The 15,711-nt window shown below is 39.8% G+C and overlaps 1 pseudogene and 1 gene segment (V, D, J or C); both read right to left on the bottom strand.

Moving 5' to 3' along the window:
* The window catches only part of LOC118364685 (uncharacterized), a 245,041-nt pseudogene that overhangs the window by 117,121 nt on the left and 112,209 nt on the right, over window positions 1-15,711 (bottom strand).
* LOC118372961 (Ig mu chain C region membrane-bound form-like) lies at window positions 4,997-10,021 on the bottom strand. The segment is given in 6 exon segments: window positions 4,997-5,769; window positions 6,607-6,921; window positions 7,444-7,761; window positions 7,886-8,170; window positions 8,367-8,666; window positions 9,501-10,021. Coding segments are annotated over 6 exon segments (1,452 nt in total).

Raw genomic sequence — 15,711 nt, 5'->3', positions numbered from 1 at the left:
GGCAGAGCTGCAGCTTTCAAGGAGCGGGTCTCTAACCCAGAAGCTTATAAAAATTCCTGCTATGCCCTCCGACGAACCATCAAGCAGGCAAAGCGCCAATACAGGACTAAGGTCGAGTTGTAATACACTGTTGAGTTGTACTCACTTCTAGGCAAATAACTATTGCAGACTACAAAGGGCAGCACAACCGAGAGCTAAACAGTGACACAAGCCTACCAGATGAGCTAAATAACTTCTATGCTCGCTTCGAGGCAAGTAACAGTGAAGCATGCATGAGAGCATCAGCTGGTCCGCATGACTGTGTGATCACGCTCTCCTCAGCCGTTGTGAGTAAGACCTTTAAACAGGTAAACATTCACAAGGCCGCTGGGCCAGACGGATTACCACGACGTGTACTCTGAGAATGCGCTGACCAACTAGCAAGTGTCTTCACTGACATTTTCAACTTCTCCCTGTCTGAGTCTGTAATACCAACATGTTTCAAGCAGACCACCATAGTCCCTGTGCCCATGGACACTAAGGTCACCTGTCTAAATGTCACGCCCTGACCTTAGTGAGCCATTTTATTTCTCTATTTGGTTAGGTCAGGGTGTGATATGGTGTGGGCATTATTTGTTTTGTTTTCTATGTTTCTTTATTTCTATGTTTTGGCCGGGTATGGTTCTCAATCAGGGACAGCTGTCTATCGTTGTCTCTGATTGGGAATCATACTTAAGTAGCCCTTTTTCCCTCCTTTCAGTGTGGGTAGTCGTCTTTGTTAGTGACACTATGGCCCTGTAAGCTTCACGGTTGTTTTTCGTTTCTTATTTTGTTGGCAACATTTTAAATAAAAAGATAAATGTACGCTCACAACGCTGCACTTTGGTCTACTTCTTTCGACGGCCGTGACACTAAATGACTTCCCGAGCCATTAAATACTTTGAAAGGCTGGTCATGGCCCACATCAACACCATTAACCCAGAATCCCTAGACCCACTAAAATGTGCGTATTGTACCAACAGATCCACAGATGAGGTAATCTCTATTGCACTCCACACTGCCCTTTCCAACCTGGACAAAAGGAATACCTACAGTGGCATGTGAAAGTAATCACTCCCCTTGGTATTTTTCCTATTTTGTTTCCTTTTTGAGGGGTTTGTATCATTACATTTACACTACATGCCTACCACTTTGAAGATGCAAAATGTATTTTATTGTAAAACAAGAAATAACACAAAAAAACAGAACTTGAGCATGCATAACTATTCACCCCCCCCCTAGGAAAAACTGCTCCACCTACTTGAAGTTGGATGGGTTCCGCTGGTGTACAGCAATCTTTAAGTCATACCACAGATTCTCAATTGGATTCAGGTCTGGGCTTTGGCAAGGCCATTCCAAGACATTTAAATATTTCCCCTTAAACCACTCGAGTGTTGCTTTAGCAGTATACTTAGGGTCATTGTCCTGCTGGAAGGTAAACCTCCCAAACAGTTTCCCTCATGAATTTCCCTGTATTCAGCACCATCCATCATTCCTTCAATTCTGACTAGTTTCCCAGTCCCTACCGATACAAAATATCCCCACAGCATGATGGGGATGATATTCTCGGGATGATGAGAGGTGTTAGGTTTGCACCAGACATAGCGTTTTCCTTGATGGCCAAACAGCTCTAACTTTTAGTCTCATCTGACCAAAGTACCTTCTTCCATATGTTTGGGAAGTCTCTCACATGCCTTTTGGCGAACACCAAACATGTTTACTTATTTTCTTCCTTAAGCAATGGCTTTTTTTCTGGCCACCCTTCTGTAAAGCCAAACTCTGTGTAGTGTACGGCTTAAAGTGGTCCTATGGACAGACACTCCAACTAATTATGTGACTTCTGAAGGTAATTGGTTGCATCGGATCTTATTTAGGGCTTCATAGCAAAGGGGGTGATGCACTTTTATTTTTTAAATTTCACTTCACTAATTGACTGTTTTCTGTATGTCCATTACATGAAATCCAAAATAAAATATTTTTAAATTACAGGTTGTAATGCAACAAAATAGGAAAAATGGCAAGGTGGATGAATACTTTTGCAAGGCACTGTATGTGAGAATGTTATTCATTGACTACAGCTCAGCATTGAACACCATAGTGCCCTCAACGCTCATCACTAAGCTAAGGACCCTGGGACTAAACACCTCCCTCTGCAACAGGATCCTAGACTTCCTGAAGGGCCACCCCCAGGTGGTAAGGGTGGGTAACAACACATCCGCCACACTGATCCTCAAATCGGGGGCCCATCAGGGGGCCCATCAGGGGTGCGTGCTCAGTCCCTCCTGTACTCCCTGTTCACTCATGACTGTACGGCCAGGCACAACTCCAACACCATCATTAAGTTTGCTGATGACACAACAGTGGTAGGCTTGATCACGACAACAATGAGACAGCCTATAGGATGGAGGTCAGAGACCTGACTGTGTGGTGCCAGGACAACAACCTTTCCCTCACCGTGATCAAGACAAAGGAGATGATTGTGGACTACAGGAAAAAGAGGACCGAGCACGCCCCATTCTCATTGACAGGGCTGTAAGTAGAGCAGGTTGAGAGCTTCATCTTCCTTGGTGTCCACATCACCAACAAACTAACATGGTCCAAGCACATCAAGACAGTCGGGAAGAGGGCACAACAAAACATATTCCCCCTCAGGAGACTGAAAAGATTTGGCATCCTCAAAAGGCATCCTCAAAAGGTTTTACAGAGAGCATTCTGGTGGGTTGCATCGCTGCCTTGTATGGCAACTATGCAGCCTCTGGCCGCAAGGCACTACAGAGGGTAGTGAGTATGGCCCAGTACATCACCGGGGCCAAGCTTCCTGCCATCCAGGACCTCTATACCAGGCAGTGTCAGAGGAAGGCCCTAGAAATTGTCAAAAATTCCAGCCACCATAGTCATAGACTGTTCTCTCTGCTACCGCACAGCAAGCGGTATAGGAGCGCCAAGTCTGGATCCAAGAGGCTTCTAAAACAGCTTCTAGCCCCAAGCCATAAGACTCCTGAACATCTAATCAAATACCTCAATTACCTCGACACCGGTGCCTCCACACATTGACACGTTGACTCTTAACTGGTACCCACTGTATACAGCCTCCACATTGACTCTTAACTGGTACCCCCTGTATACAGCCTCCACATTGACTCTGAACTGGTACCCCCTGTATACAGCCTCCACATTGACTCTTAACTGGTACCCCCTGTATACAGCCTCCACATTGACTCTTAACTGGTACCCCCTGTATACAGCCTCCACATTGACTCTTAACTGGTACCCCCTGTATACAGCCTCCACATTGACTCTTAACTGGTACCCCCTGTATACAGCCTCCACATTGACTCTTAACTGGTACCCCCTGTATACAGCCTCCACATTGACTCTTAACTGGTACCCCCTGTATACAGCCTCCACATTGACTCTTAACTGGTACCCCCTGTATACAGCCTCCACATTGACTCTTAACTGGTACCCCCTGTATACAGCCTCCACATTGACTCTTAACTGGTACCCCCTGTATACAGCCTCCACATTGACTCTTAACTGGTACCCCCTGTATACAGCCTCCACATTGACTCTTAACTGGTACCCCCTGTATAAAGCCTCGCTATTGTTATTTACTGCTGCTCCTTAATTATTTGTCTCTTTCTTTTTGGGGGGGTATTTTCTTAAAACTGCATTGTTGGTTAAGGGCTTGTAAATAAGCATTTTACTGTAAGGTTGTATTCGTTGTATTCGGCGTATGTAACAAATACTATTTGATTTGATTTGACGTAGAGGGGGACACTATTTGGAATGACAAATAGTGTCAAATAGTGTCACCTTAAAAGGCTTATACTTTTAGGGTGAAAAAGGTCCCACAAATCTGCTCCAGAAATAAACATTTTTAGCTATGGTAAAACAGGTCTTTAGTTTTGAATGGTTTGAACGAGAGACAAGCGGTTTTCTGCATTGTAAAGGCGGACACAAAGCCATGCTCCATATGTTTCTATGGCAGAGGCTGTGGTATAGCTACGCCCAGAGCCATATAGAAATGAATGACACTGGCTAAATCTAATAATACTTTCCTGAATTTAAATGGTTTTCAAAGACAAAGTAAAATGATGATACAAATATAACAACAGCCTGAGGGCAATGGACTTGAAACAACGATACAGAGGTAACCATGTGCCATTTAATGTATCATCTGACCACCACTAGTGCTCCCAAGTCTAAATTACATGTGCATTCATTTTTTGAGTGTTCCATAAAAAAAAAATCAAGATTAGGAAAAGTTTTGAAGCATACCTGAGAGTTCCTCAACTCACACCAGTGTGTGGCGGCACATCGATTGGGAACCACTGATCTAAGTTACCAAATAATCAACAACTTAGATAAGAAACCTACGTTTGAACGAAAATGTATGACTTTTATGGCATGAGATAATTCCAATCTAATGGAAATTGTGGAAAAATACATTGTGTGTGTAGTAACCCTATTAAAGAATTACAAAGCGGCCCAACTTTACACAACCACATGACATACATAGGAAAATCAAATCACTGAAATACTTGTTTATATGTATTTATATACAGTATATGTGTGTGTGCGTGCATGCGTTGCTTTCGTACATGCAGTCTTTCTCTTCTTTCAAGGAAGTGTATTTGTAGCCCTGGCAGTTGCTGGACAGTTTCAGTGCCACAGGTGTGGTATCAAGGGGATAGAGAGAGAGGAAGCTGCTTTTGCGTGACACTATTATTAGACAAGTCAGAGAAGCAAGAAACCACCTCAGATCAACTGATAACAGAATGTTGAAGTCTTAGTTAAATATGACAGATATAGCCTAACGTTGTTTTAATCTGTCCTGGGAGGGAATACAGCTGTACATTGGCTCCATACATAACTGCCAAGCAGAAACACTCCAATCAGTAACGTCTTTGGATATAGGATGTGTCCTTGTCCCAGTATTAGCATCCAGTGGATGTGTCAGTAAAATGACAATGACTTGCTAAGAGTTAGACTTTATTCAAGTGAAAAAAGACAGACTTCACAGGATACTCTTATATTTAAAGATACTGTACAATAGAAATGAACAAATGAAAAATAACATATCACCACAATGCTTGTATAATATTGAGAACAACAATACTAATCAATCAAAATCAATAATGTATAGGATATATACATAACATTATTACTGAAGAACACTACTATATGCCATAACCATCTCAGACCATTTTATTTCTAATCTAGACACATCTATCTCTGCAGTCCATCATGTGTTCTTCACTGCTTCATCTGAAAGGAGGCAGAGACAGATACGGATTATTACAGTAAACAGACAGCAAAGTGGAACAACGTAGGTTACCTTTGGCCCACAAGGAGTTTCTCATCTCTCCTCTGTGTATGTAATCATATTTGGAAGGGAAAGGAGCAACTATAAAATAAAATAAAATTGTATTGGTCACACACATATTTAGCAAATGTTATTGCAGGTGTAGCGAAATGCTTCTGTTCAATTAAACACTTGATACATCATTGTTTAATTTAAAATCATGACGTTTCAGCTGCCAATGGCCTTCATCAGAAGTCTAAAATCACATGAAATAAGTGGTGTCAGTACCTTGACCAGGCTGAGTACTGTGCTGTAGGTGAGAGAGAGAAGGAAGAGGATGATAAAGGAGGAGGTGGTGGACCACAGGCTGCTGAACTCATCCTCAAAGTTGTCCGTGCAGCTCAGAGCGAAGCCCACCTCAGGCTCAGTCAGTAGGATGTTCTCTGAGTACAGGGAGAGACACAGGTGGTGAGGAACGGACATATACTTGTGTCTGTGTGTGTGCGTGTTTATGTGTGTTTGCGTGTTTGTGAGTGTTCATGTGTGTTTGCGTGTTTGTGTGTGTTCATGTGTGTTTGTATGTGTATTCTACACCTGTATTAGTCTTTATCATATTCTAACAAACACAGCTACATCAGTTCAAATGATATGGACACACACAGACACACAGAGAACAAATGAAACTGAGCTGTGCATATCTTGTCTTAATATTAACATGCACACCCACTCACATAATGTCAAACTACACCTATACACTAAATAGTACATGCGACCACCTGACTGAAAGCAGATAACTACTATGTAGGCTCTTCAGTACTGTTGTCTTTTCATGCCAAAATAATTGTCTTCATTTTGTTTTTATACTGTATGTACAATAGACCAGTATATTTTCTAAGACTTAAAGTAATTGACATACGAACTCGAAACGATGTGATGTTAAATGCAGTATTGTTTATTAGCCTGTCCCCACATTAGGAAGATACATTGAACAATGACAAAGGACAACAATGGCAACACAAGGATGTGCAGTAGGACTGATGTCTTACAACACAGTAGACTGGACAATATCACATTAGACAACATACATGTCTACAGTCAACACAACAATGACAACACTAACATGTTAAATTTAACTCAACAAGGACAACAATGATTGACATCAAAGAGGACAACGGGGGACACGCCTAGTAATTGGATATTCTGACCCACAGAGGAGTCAATAAGGAGAAACAACAACACAACACACACAGATTAAAATTCCGTATCTTGACATGAGTTACCCTTGGACTTCGACACACTGTCCACCTTAGCTGCGGTGTTGTTGTCCAAGCCAGCGTGCCTGACAGCGCATGTGAAAAGCACTTCTGTGTCCCACACATTCTTGGTGGTGGTGAAGACGCTGGTGACAAGGTAGTTGCCTTTCTGGGTTTTCTGAGGAGGGCTGGTGACCCCCTCCTGGTACTGGCTGCTGTTCACCTGCCACATGATGTAGACATCACAGAGAGACGGAATGACCACCAGGCACAGCAGAGTCACTTCCCCCGCCATGGGGTCTTCCTTTGGGACAAGGTGAACGGACACTGAAGGGGCTTGACCTGAAAGAGGATTCATTTTAAGGAGAAACGTTACTCTCTTGTTCGTGTAACCCACAGGAGGTTGGTGGCATGTTAATTGGGAAGGATGGGCTCGTGGTAATAGCTGGAGATGAATAAGTGGAATGGTGACAAATACATTAAACATGGTTTCCATGTGTTTGATGCCATTCCATTTACTACGTTCCCGCTATTGTTATGAGCCGTCCTCCCACCAGCAACCTCTTGTGGTTTAGGCACATATGACAACCAGTATGTGAATATCAGTTTAAAATCCAACCTAGTGTTCCTTGACCCTGGTTCTGGAGCGCCACAGGGGTGTTCAGGTTTCTGTTCTAGTCCAGCACTAACACACCTGATTCAACTAAGCAAAGGCGATAATTAGTTAATGATTAGTTGATTTGCTGACTCATGTGTGTCAGCGCTGGGCTGCAGAAACAGTCTGCACATCCTGTGCCTCCCTCTCCAGAACCTGGAGTATGTGACCACTTATCACAACCACATTGAGACGTCTCAGTGACCTACTTCCTTTGGTGAAGCTGATGTCCTGAATGACCGGTGTGTCTTCACCTCTCTTCATGGCAGAACACTGGACTTTGTTCACATTGGTCCACTCCGTCTGGTCTATCGTCAGAGTACTGACCCTGCTGTTCAGGTTGCCCTTTGATTCAATAGGTTTCAGAATGATGCCACTCGTCTTGGCCTGTCCGTTGACCTGCCAGGTGATGTTGGTACCAGACACTGTGTCCTGGTCTGTACCAGTGATGACACAGTCCAGTACTGCTTGGTTGTCCAAGAACACCTCTTTCACACTCGGTGGGTTCAGAGTCACCGTCAGTGGTTCTGAAAGGGGAGGGAAGCAGTGTGAAAGCAGGACATGTTATTGATGAGGAACTACACTACATATTAGATATACTGTATGTGAGCATGACATCTATCGTAGTACAGTCTACTCCTATGTACAGACCTGTTTTGGAGATCGTCTTGATGGTGGGTTGTCCTTGGTGCTGCACCACACAGCTGTACTTGACCTTGTTGTTCCAGTCAGTGTTGTTGACCTTCAGCAGACTGCTGGCTGAAAAGAGGCCTGATGGCTGTAGGCCTACAGTAGGGGTCTGGCCCTCCACCTCCATGTCATTCTTCTTCCAGGTGACAGTGACTTTGTTGGGGGTGAAATCTTCAATCATACACATCAGGTACTGGGTGGTGCCAATGGGTGCAGACAGCAAAGACACTGATGGAAGCTTTGAGACTGAGTAGCGATAAAAAAATGTCTGCATGTTAGTTTAACCGCTTATTGAAATAAGACATCCTGGGTAAACACCAAGTATCATTTTATAATCAGGTTTTCTAAACATAAATAGTTTACATCACAAACATTCAAATGCAATCTTTAGAAAAATAGAACCAACTTCATAAAAAAATTTAATATAATGACCAGATCTTACCTGGTTTATTGATGACTGCTGTCTGTTCACTTCCAAGATGTTCCACAGAACACCTGAAAGACTTAGAGTTTTCCCAGTTATTCTTAGACAAGCGGACCTGGCTGACTCCTGTGTAGGTTTCCCCACTCTGAACCGACGGGTACTGGACGAAGTCCGTCAGCGCACTCCCGCTGGCGTCTGTCCACTTGAAGGTGAGTGAGGAAGGTGAAAAGCCGGTAGCTAGACAACCGATGCTGTAGATGTCGTTAGAATGGGTTCCACAGTTCATAAGAGTGAGTAGAGTAGGGGGGGCTGTGGCTGCTGCAAGAAAGAAAGAAAAAAAGGTAACACTTGATTTGAATGTACAGAAATGACCAGGTAACTATTTGGAATTACCCTGGTAAAAAGGTCATTACACAGTTGTAACCTAATAACTACTTTTTCTTTTAATCTGGCACTATACGGCACCATTTAATTCCTTGTAGTTGGTTGTCTTGTATTCTTTGTTGCATAAGTACCACTACATTTCTAGTTTTATTAGTTGTATGTAGTATATTACAAATACTTACTTTCAGGTTCCTTCTCAACAATGCAACAACAATAAGAAATAATAAAAGATAAGAAGACGAACATAAAGTAAGTGGCTCAGTAGAATAGAATAAACATTTTAGAAAAGGTATAATACAGGAAGGTACATTTAAATACACATTAACACATTCAATTGCAGACAGATTTACCAGTGAAAACAGAACTGTAAAATAAATCATACTGTTCCACGAATAAACATTTTAATTTAATGATTTATATGGATTAAGGTGATGACAATTAATACTCAATTCAATATAGGCTGAGATGAACTCTTATTATTATACCTATAATCAGTTTATGTGTTAGACTCCCATATGAATAGCCTACATTTTCATTTCACATGGTCGTTTTTGACCTAAAGCAAAGCCTATATAATCATCTAATAAACATCAATTGCAAAAAGTGAAAGACGTATGTGGTGAGAACAAACAATATACTGCTTTTTCTAGGTGTGCTACACTAACAACATTATCCAAGTAGTGATGTCTACCTTTCTCCATAAAACAATGATTATCTACAAACTACAACAATTCGATTGCATGAAAAAGCATATATGCAATGGCTTACCTGATGATACTGTGACCATTGTTCCTTTCCCCCAATAGTCAAAGTATCCATACACAGTGTGACAAGGGCATATGCCAAGCAATACAAAAACCACCCTCTTTACAGCAATCAGTTTCAACTAATCTTGATAACTTCAAAGTACATTGGTTTGTAAAAACAAATCTAAATAGATACTACATTGTCACAGAGTCAAACTTGGTCAACAATGTATTTCCACAATATGTAACATTTTCTTTTAGACTGTACATTCTAAGGAACGAATGGTTTTATATTTATAAGACTTTAGGAAACAAACTTCTGCATTATTCTACAACAGCAGAACCTAGAATTTGAGGAACTATTTGACTTTCAAGGAAATAAGCAAATTGAGGGAAACCCTTTCTTTAGTGGACTAAGTGGCTCTGGATAAGAACGTCTGCTAAATGACTTAAATGTAATGTAATGTAATGACTAAGGACATTTTGCATCTGAAAAATGCAAAAGACAAAAATATGTTCTTTCTACACTCTACATAGAATGGGAAAATTAAACATTTGATGTATATTACATTTTAGTTTGCTTACCTGTTGAGACGGTGACTTGTGTCCCTTTACCCCAGTAGTCAAAAGCATCACAGTGCTCTGTCTCCATTCACTGCCTGTACAAAAACCCTGCACCTAAATAGGTCGCTTTAAAGTCATGATAATGAATCCAACAGAGATGAAAATATAACGCAATATTGTAATATTATCAAACACCTGATTTCTTGAGGACAGATGTTGTGAATTCAGTTTTTTATACATTTAAAAGAAATGATGCTCAGGTCCATGTCATGACATCACTCCATCAAAATATACGTTTTCAAATGTAAAACCATTTACAATGGGGTTATATCAATATCAGACGATCATTTGAAGAATATTGTATGGTTTCTCCCCATTGTCCCAATCCTCATGCAGATATAATGCAGGTTTTGTCTCTGAGGTTTCTGTACATCCTCATTTCACAGTGCCCCCCCAGCCCATCCCATATCACAGTGATATACCCCAGCACAAAAACACCCCCTTCACATCTCCATAGGGATTCCATATGACTCTGCTCTCAGTGAGGTATAAGAAACATAAAACCATCCATAATACAATATATTATAACAATACTAAAGACTCTAACAGTATCATATTCATCTTTGATTTGGTGGATTATTGTTTCTGACAAAAGGTGTATCCATTGTTAGTTTGGAACAATTGTTGGCAAATGTATGGATTTAAGTGTTGCAGTATAAAACCAAATATCATGGCTATGGCCAAAATCCTGTTTATGGTGAGGTTTCATTAGGTTTATCACCATTGTCCTGGGGGGTGTTAATTCGACCTGTTCAGTGTTGATGTGTCCATACAGGAGCAAAGGGTTTTTGTACGGTGTAATATCACTGTGGCCCCCATAAAGTCACAGTGATACACACCATAACAAAAACCTCCCTCTAGAACCACACACCTGCTCTATGAGGACAGCAACACAATCAGATGGTTGTGGATAGGTGATCATACACATAAATATTATTTCTTAGAATATTTTACGATATTGTTTACCTTCAGGAAACTATTATGTAATATATATTATAGAAAATGTATTTATTATTTTGAATTAGAACATTTTACCTAAATTGTGCAGGTACAATTCTTTATAACTGCTATAAACATGTATGAACCTTTCTTATAATAAGCCTTTCTTATAATAATGTTTTAATTTTCACCTAACTCAAAATAATTGTTATTTAGTCAGCATTAGTTTGAATGGTTTAACCTTCATTAATAGTTGTTATGTGGTCAGCATCCGTATGAATGGTTTAACCTTTAATAGTTGTTAATTAGTCAGCATCCGTATGAATGGTTAAACCTTTAATAGTTGTTATTTAGTCAGCATCATTATGAATGGTTTGACATGTAATAGTTGTTATTTAGTCAGCATCATTATGAATGGTTTAAAATGTAATAGTTGTTATTTAGTCAGCATCATTATGAATGAATAACATTTAATATTTGTTATTTAGTCAGCATCATTATGGATGGTTTAACCTTTAATATTTGTTATTTAGTCAGCATCATTATGGATGGTTAAACCTTTAATAGTTGTTATTTAGTCAGCATCATTATGGATGGTTTGACATGTAATAGTTGTTAATTAGTCAGCATCATTATGAATTGTTTAAAATTTAATAGTTGTTATTTAGTCAGCATCATTATGAATGGTTTAACATTTAATATTTGTTATTTAGTCAGCATCATTATGAATGGTTAAACCTTTAATAGCTGTTATTTAGTCAGCATCATTATGAATGGTTAAACCTTTAATAGTTGTTATTTAGTCAGCATCATTATGAATGGTTTGACATGTAATAGTTGTTATTTAGTCAGCATCATTATGAATGGTTTAAAATTGAATAGTTGTTATTTAGTCAGCATCATTATGAATGGTTAAACCTTTAATAGCTGTTATTTAGTCAGCATCATTATGAATGGTTTAACCTTTAATAGCTGTTATTTAGTCAGCATCATTATGAATGGTTAAACCTTTAATAGTTGTTATTTAGTCAGCATCATTATGAATGGTTTGACATGTAATAGTTGTTATTTAGTCAGCATCATTATGAATGGTTAAACCTTTAATAGCTGTTATTTAGTCAGCATCATTATGAATGGTTAAACCTTTAATAGTTGTTATTTAGTCAGCATCATTATGAATGGTTTGACATGTAATAGTTGTTATTTAGTCAGCATCATTATGGATGGTTTGACATGTAATAGTTGTTATTTAGTCAGCATCATTATGGATGGTTTGACATGTAATAGTTGTTATTTAGTCAGCATCATTATGAATGGTTTGACATGTAATATTTGTTATTTAGTCAGCATCATTATGAATGGTTTGACATGTAATAGTTGTTATTTAGTCAGCATCATTATGAATGGTTTGACATGTAATAGTTGTTATTTAGTCAGCATCATTATGAATGGTTTGACATGTAATAGTTGTTATTTAGTCAGCATCATTATGGATGGTTTGACATGTAATAGTTGTTATTTAGTCAGCATCATTATGAATGGTTTGACATGTAATATTTGTTATTTAGTCAGCATCATTATGAATGGTTAAACCTTTAATAGCTGTTATTTAGTCAGCATCATTATGAATGGTTAAACCTTTAATAGTTGTTATTTAGTCAGCATCATTATGAATGGTTTGACATGTAATAGTTGTTATTTAGTCAGCATCATTATGAATGGTTTAAAATTGAATAGTTGTTATTTAGTCAGCATCATTATGAATGGTTTGACATGTAATAGTTGTTATTTAGTCAGCATCATTATGGATGGTTTGACATGTAATAGTTGTTATTTAGTCAGCATCATTATGAATGGTTTGACATGTAATAGTTGTTATTTAGTCAGCATCATTATGAATGGTTTAAAATTTAATAGTTGTTATTTAGTCAGCATCATTATGAATGGTTTAAAATGTAATAGTTGTTATTTAGTCAGCATCATTATGAATGGTTTAACATTTAATATTTGTTATTTAGTCAGCATCATTATGGATGGTTTAACCTTTAATATTTGTTATTTAGTCAGCATCATTATGGATGGTTAAACCTTTAATAGTTGTTATTTAGTCAGCATCATTATGGATGGTTTGACATGTAATAGTTGTTAATTAGTCAGCATCATTATGAATTGTTTAAAATTTAATAGTTGTTATTTAGTCAGCATCATTATGAATGGTTTAACATTTAATATTTGTTATTTAGTCAGCATCATTATGAATGGTTTAACCTTTAATAGTTGTTATTTAGTCAGCATCATTATGAATGGTTAAACCTTTAATAGTTGTTATTTAGTCAGCATCATTATGAATGGTTTGGATGTTCACAATATTTATCACTAATTTAACAAAGAACAAACTTTGTATCGATTAATTAAAAAAGGTGATGCTCCAAGACTCTCTGGGCTTTACAACCATTGAGCTGGGCTGCTGAGTTCTGAGTCAACAATACCGTACACACCTGTGGGGGGATTGAGATGTTTGAAAATGGTCTAACATCAGGTACATGATAAGCTGATGAAGCTTGATTGTGTTATAGTAATATTTATTTAAACATATACAGGAGGCAGCTGCCGGCAGCAGAATCAGAGATGCAGGGAACATGGTTTGTGTGGAAGCTGAACTGATGGGAACAATACTTATTTACTCCAACTAGGTGAAGGAGAGACAGACCCTTCTACATATACTGTACAAAGAGGGGAATTTATATGCATCAAAGTCTGAGATTTAGGATTAATGCAGAAGTACAGTTAGTAAATTTCTAGTACCACGGTGACATGTGGAGTAGAACATAATTTTTAACGTAATAATACAATTATCTGTTATGGAAAGCATTGTGCAGCATTATGAATGGTTCTGTTCTACTCGTGGTGTACAGTATGTTATTCTAATCATTATCATTGATGCACAGATGGAGATAATCTAACTATCGGTGTCCACCAAAGATACAGTATATACAGTACATGGCCTATTACTCTTTTCATATAACAGTAAAAAATCTGCTATCAAAATTCCTCGGTTATTTTTCATTATGCTCAATGAGGACATTAATTCCTACAAGTAATTCAAACTCCTAATTGGATTAGACTGATATACAAGTGAATGTAAATAAGCTGTCATCAAGATGATATTTACTGACTAACATGGCCAGAGTGGTTTCAGCTTCATTGAGCTTGATGAGGAATGGTATGCTGTGAATACACTTATTCTGGATCCTCTTACATACCATTAAGACTACTCCAGTGAGAGAAGTGCTTGATTAGTTTATGTACAGCCCTGCAGACTCCTGTGTCACTGTGTCTCTGGCACAATAATAAACAGCAGAGTCTTCAGTCTTCAGGCTGTTCATCTGGAGATACACCTGTTTCATGCTATTGTCTCTGGAGATGGTGAACCGACCCTGAACAGACTGGGGGTAGAAAGTGCTTCTGCTGTTATGGTTAATAGTTGCACTGTAGAAACTATTACACTCAACGGAACGACTTGATTAGTGTAGTGTCAACAACGCAGCTACTGCTAGCTAGCCTACTTCAGCAGTACTGTATCATTTTAATCATTTTTAGTCAATAAGATTCTTGCTACGTAAGCTTAACTTTCTGAACATTCGAGACGTGTAGTCCACTTGTCATTCCAATCTCCTTGCATTAGCGTAGCCTCTTCTGTAGCCTGTCAACTATGTGTCTGTCTATCCCTGTTCTCTCCTCTCTGCACAGACCATACAAACGCTCCACACCGCGTGGCCGCGGTCACCCTAATCTGGTGGTCCCAGCGCGTACGACCCACGTGGAGTTCCAGGTCTCCGGTAGCCTCTGGAACTGCCGATCTGCGGCCAACAAGGCAGAGTTCATCTCAGCCTATGCCTCCCTCCAGTCCCTCGACTTCTTGGCACTGACGGAAACATGGATCACCACAGATAACACTGCTACTCCTACTGCTCTCTCTCGTCCGCCCACGTGTTCTCGCACACCCCGAGAGCTTCTGGTCAGCGGGGTGGTGGCACCGGGATCCTCATCTCTCCCAAGTGGTCTTTCTCTCTTTCTCCCTTACCCATCTGTCTATCGCCTCCTTTGAATTCCATGCTGTCACAGTTACCAGCCCTTTCAAGCTTAACATCCTTATCATTTATCGCCCTCCAGGTTCCCTCGGAGAGTTCATCAATGAGCTTGATGCCTTGATAAGCTCCTTTCCTGAGGACGGCTCACCTCTCACAGTTCTGGGCGACTTTAACCTCCCCACGTCTACCTTTGACTCATTCCTCTCTGCCTCCTTCTTTCCACTCCTCTCCTCTTTTGACCTCACCCTCTCACCTTCCCCCTACTCACAAGGCAGGCAATACGCTTGACCTCATCTTTACTAGATGCTGTTCTTCCACTAACCTCATTGCAACTCCTCCAAGTCTCCGACCACTACCTTGTATCCTTTTCCCTCTCGCTCTCATCCAACACTTCCCACACTGCCCCTACTCGGATGGTATCGCGCCGTCCCAACCTTCGCTCTCTCTCCCCCGCTACTCTCTCCTCTTCCATCCTATCATCTCTTCCCTCTGCTCAAACTTTCTCCAACCTATCTCCTGATTCTGCCTCCTCAACCCTCCTCTCCTCCCTTACTGCATCCTTTGACTCCCTATGTCCCC

Source organism: Oncorhynchus keta, chromosome 32 (genome assembly GCF_023373465.1).
Source record: "Oncorhynchus keta strain PuntledgeMale-10-30-2019 chromosome 32, Oket_V2, whole genome shotgun sequence".
Taxonomy (NCBI): domain Eukaryota; kingdom Metazoa; phylum Chordata; class Actinopteri; order Salmoniformes; family Salmonidae; genus Oncorhynchus; species Oncorhynchus keta.
This window is presented reverse-complemented; position numbering and strand designations above follow the sequence as displayed.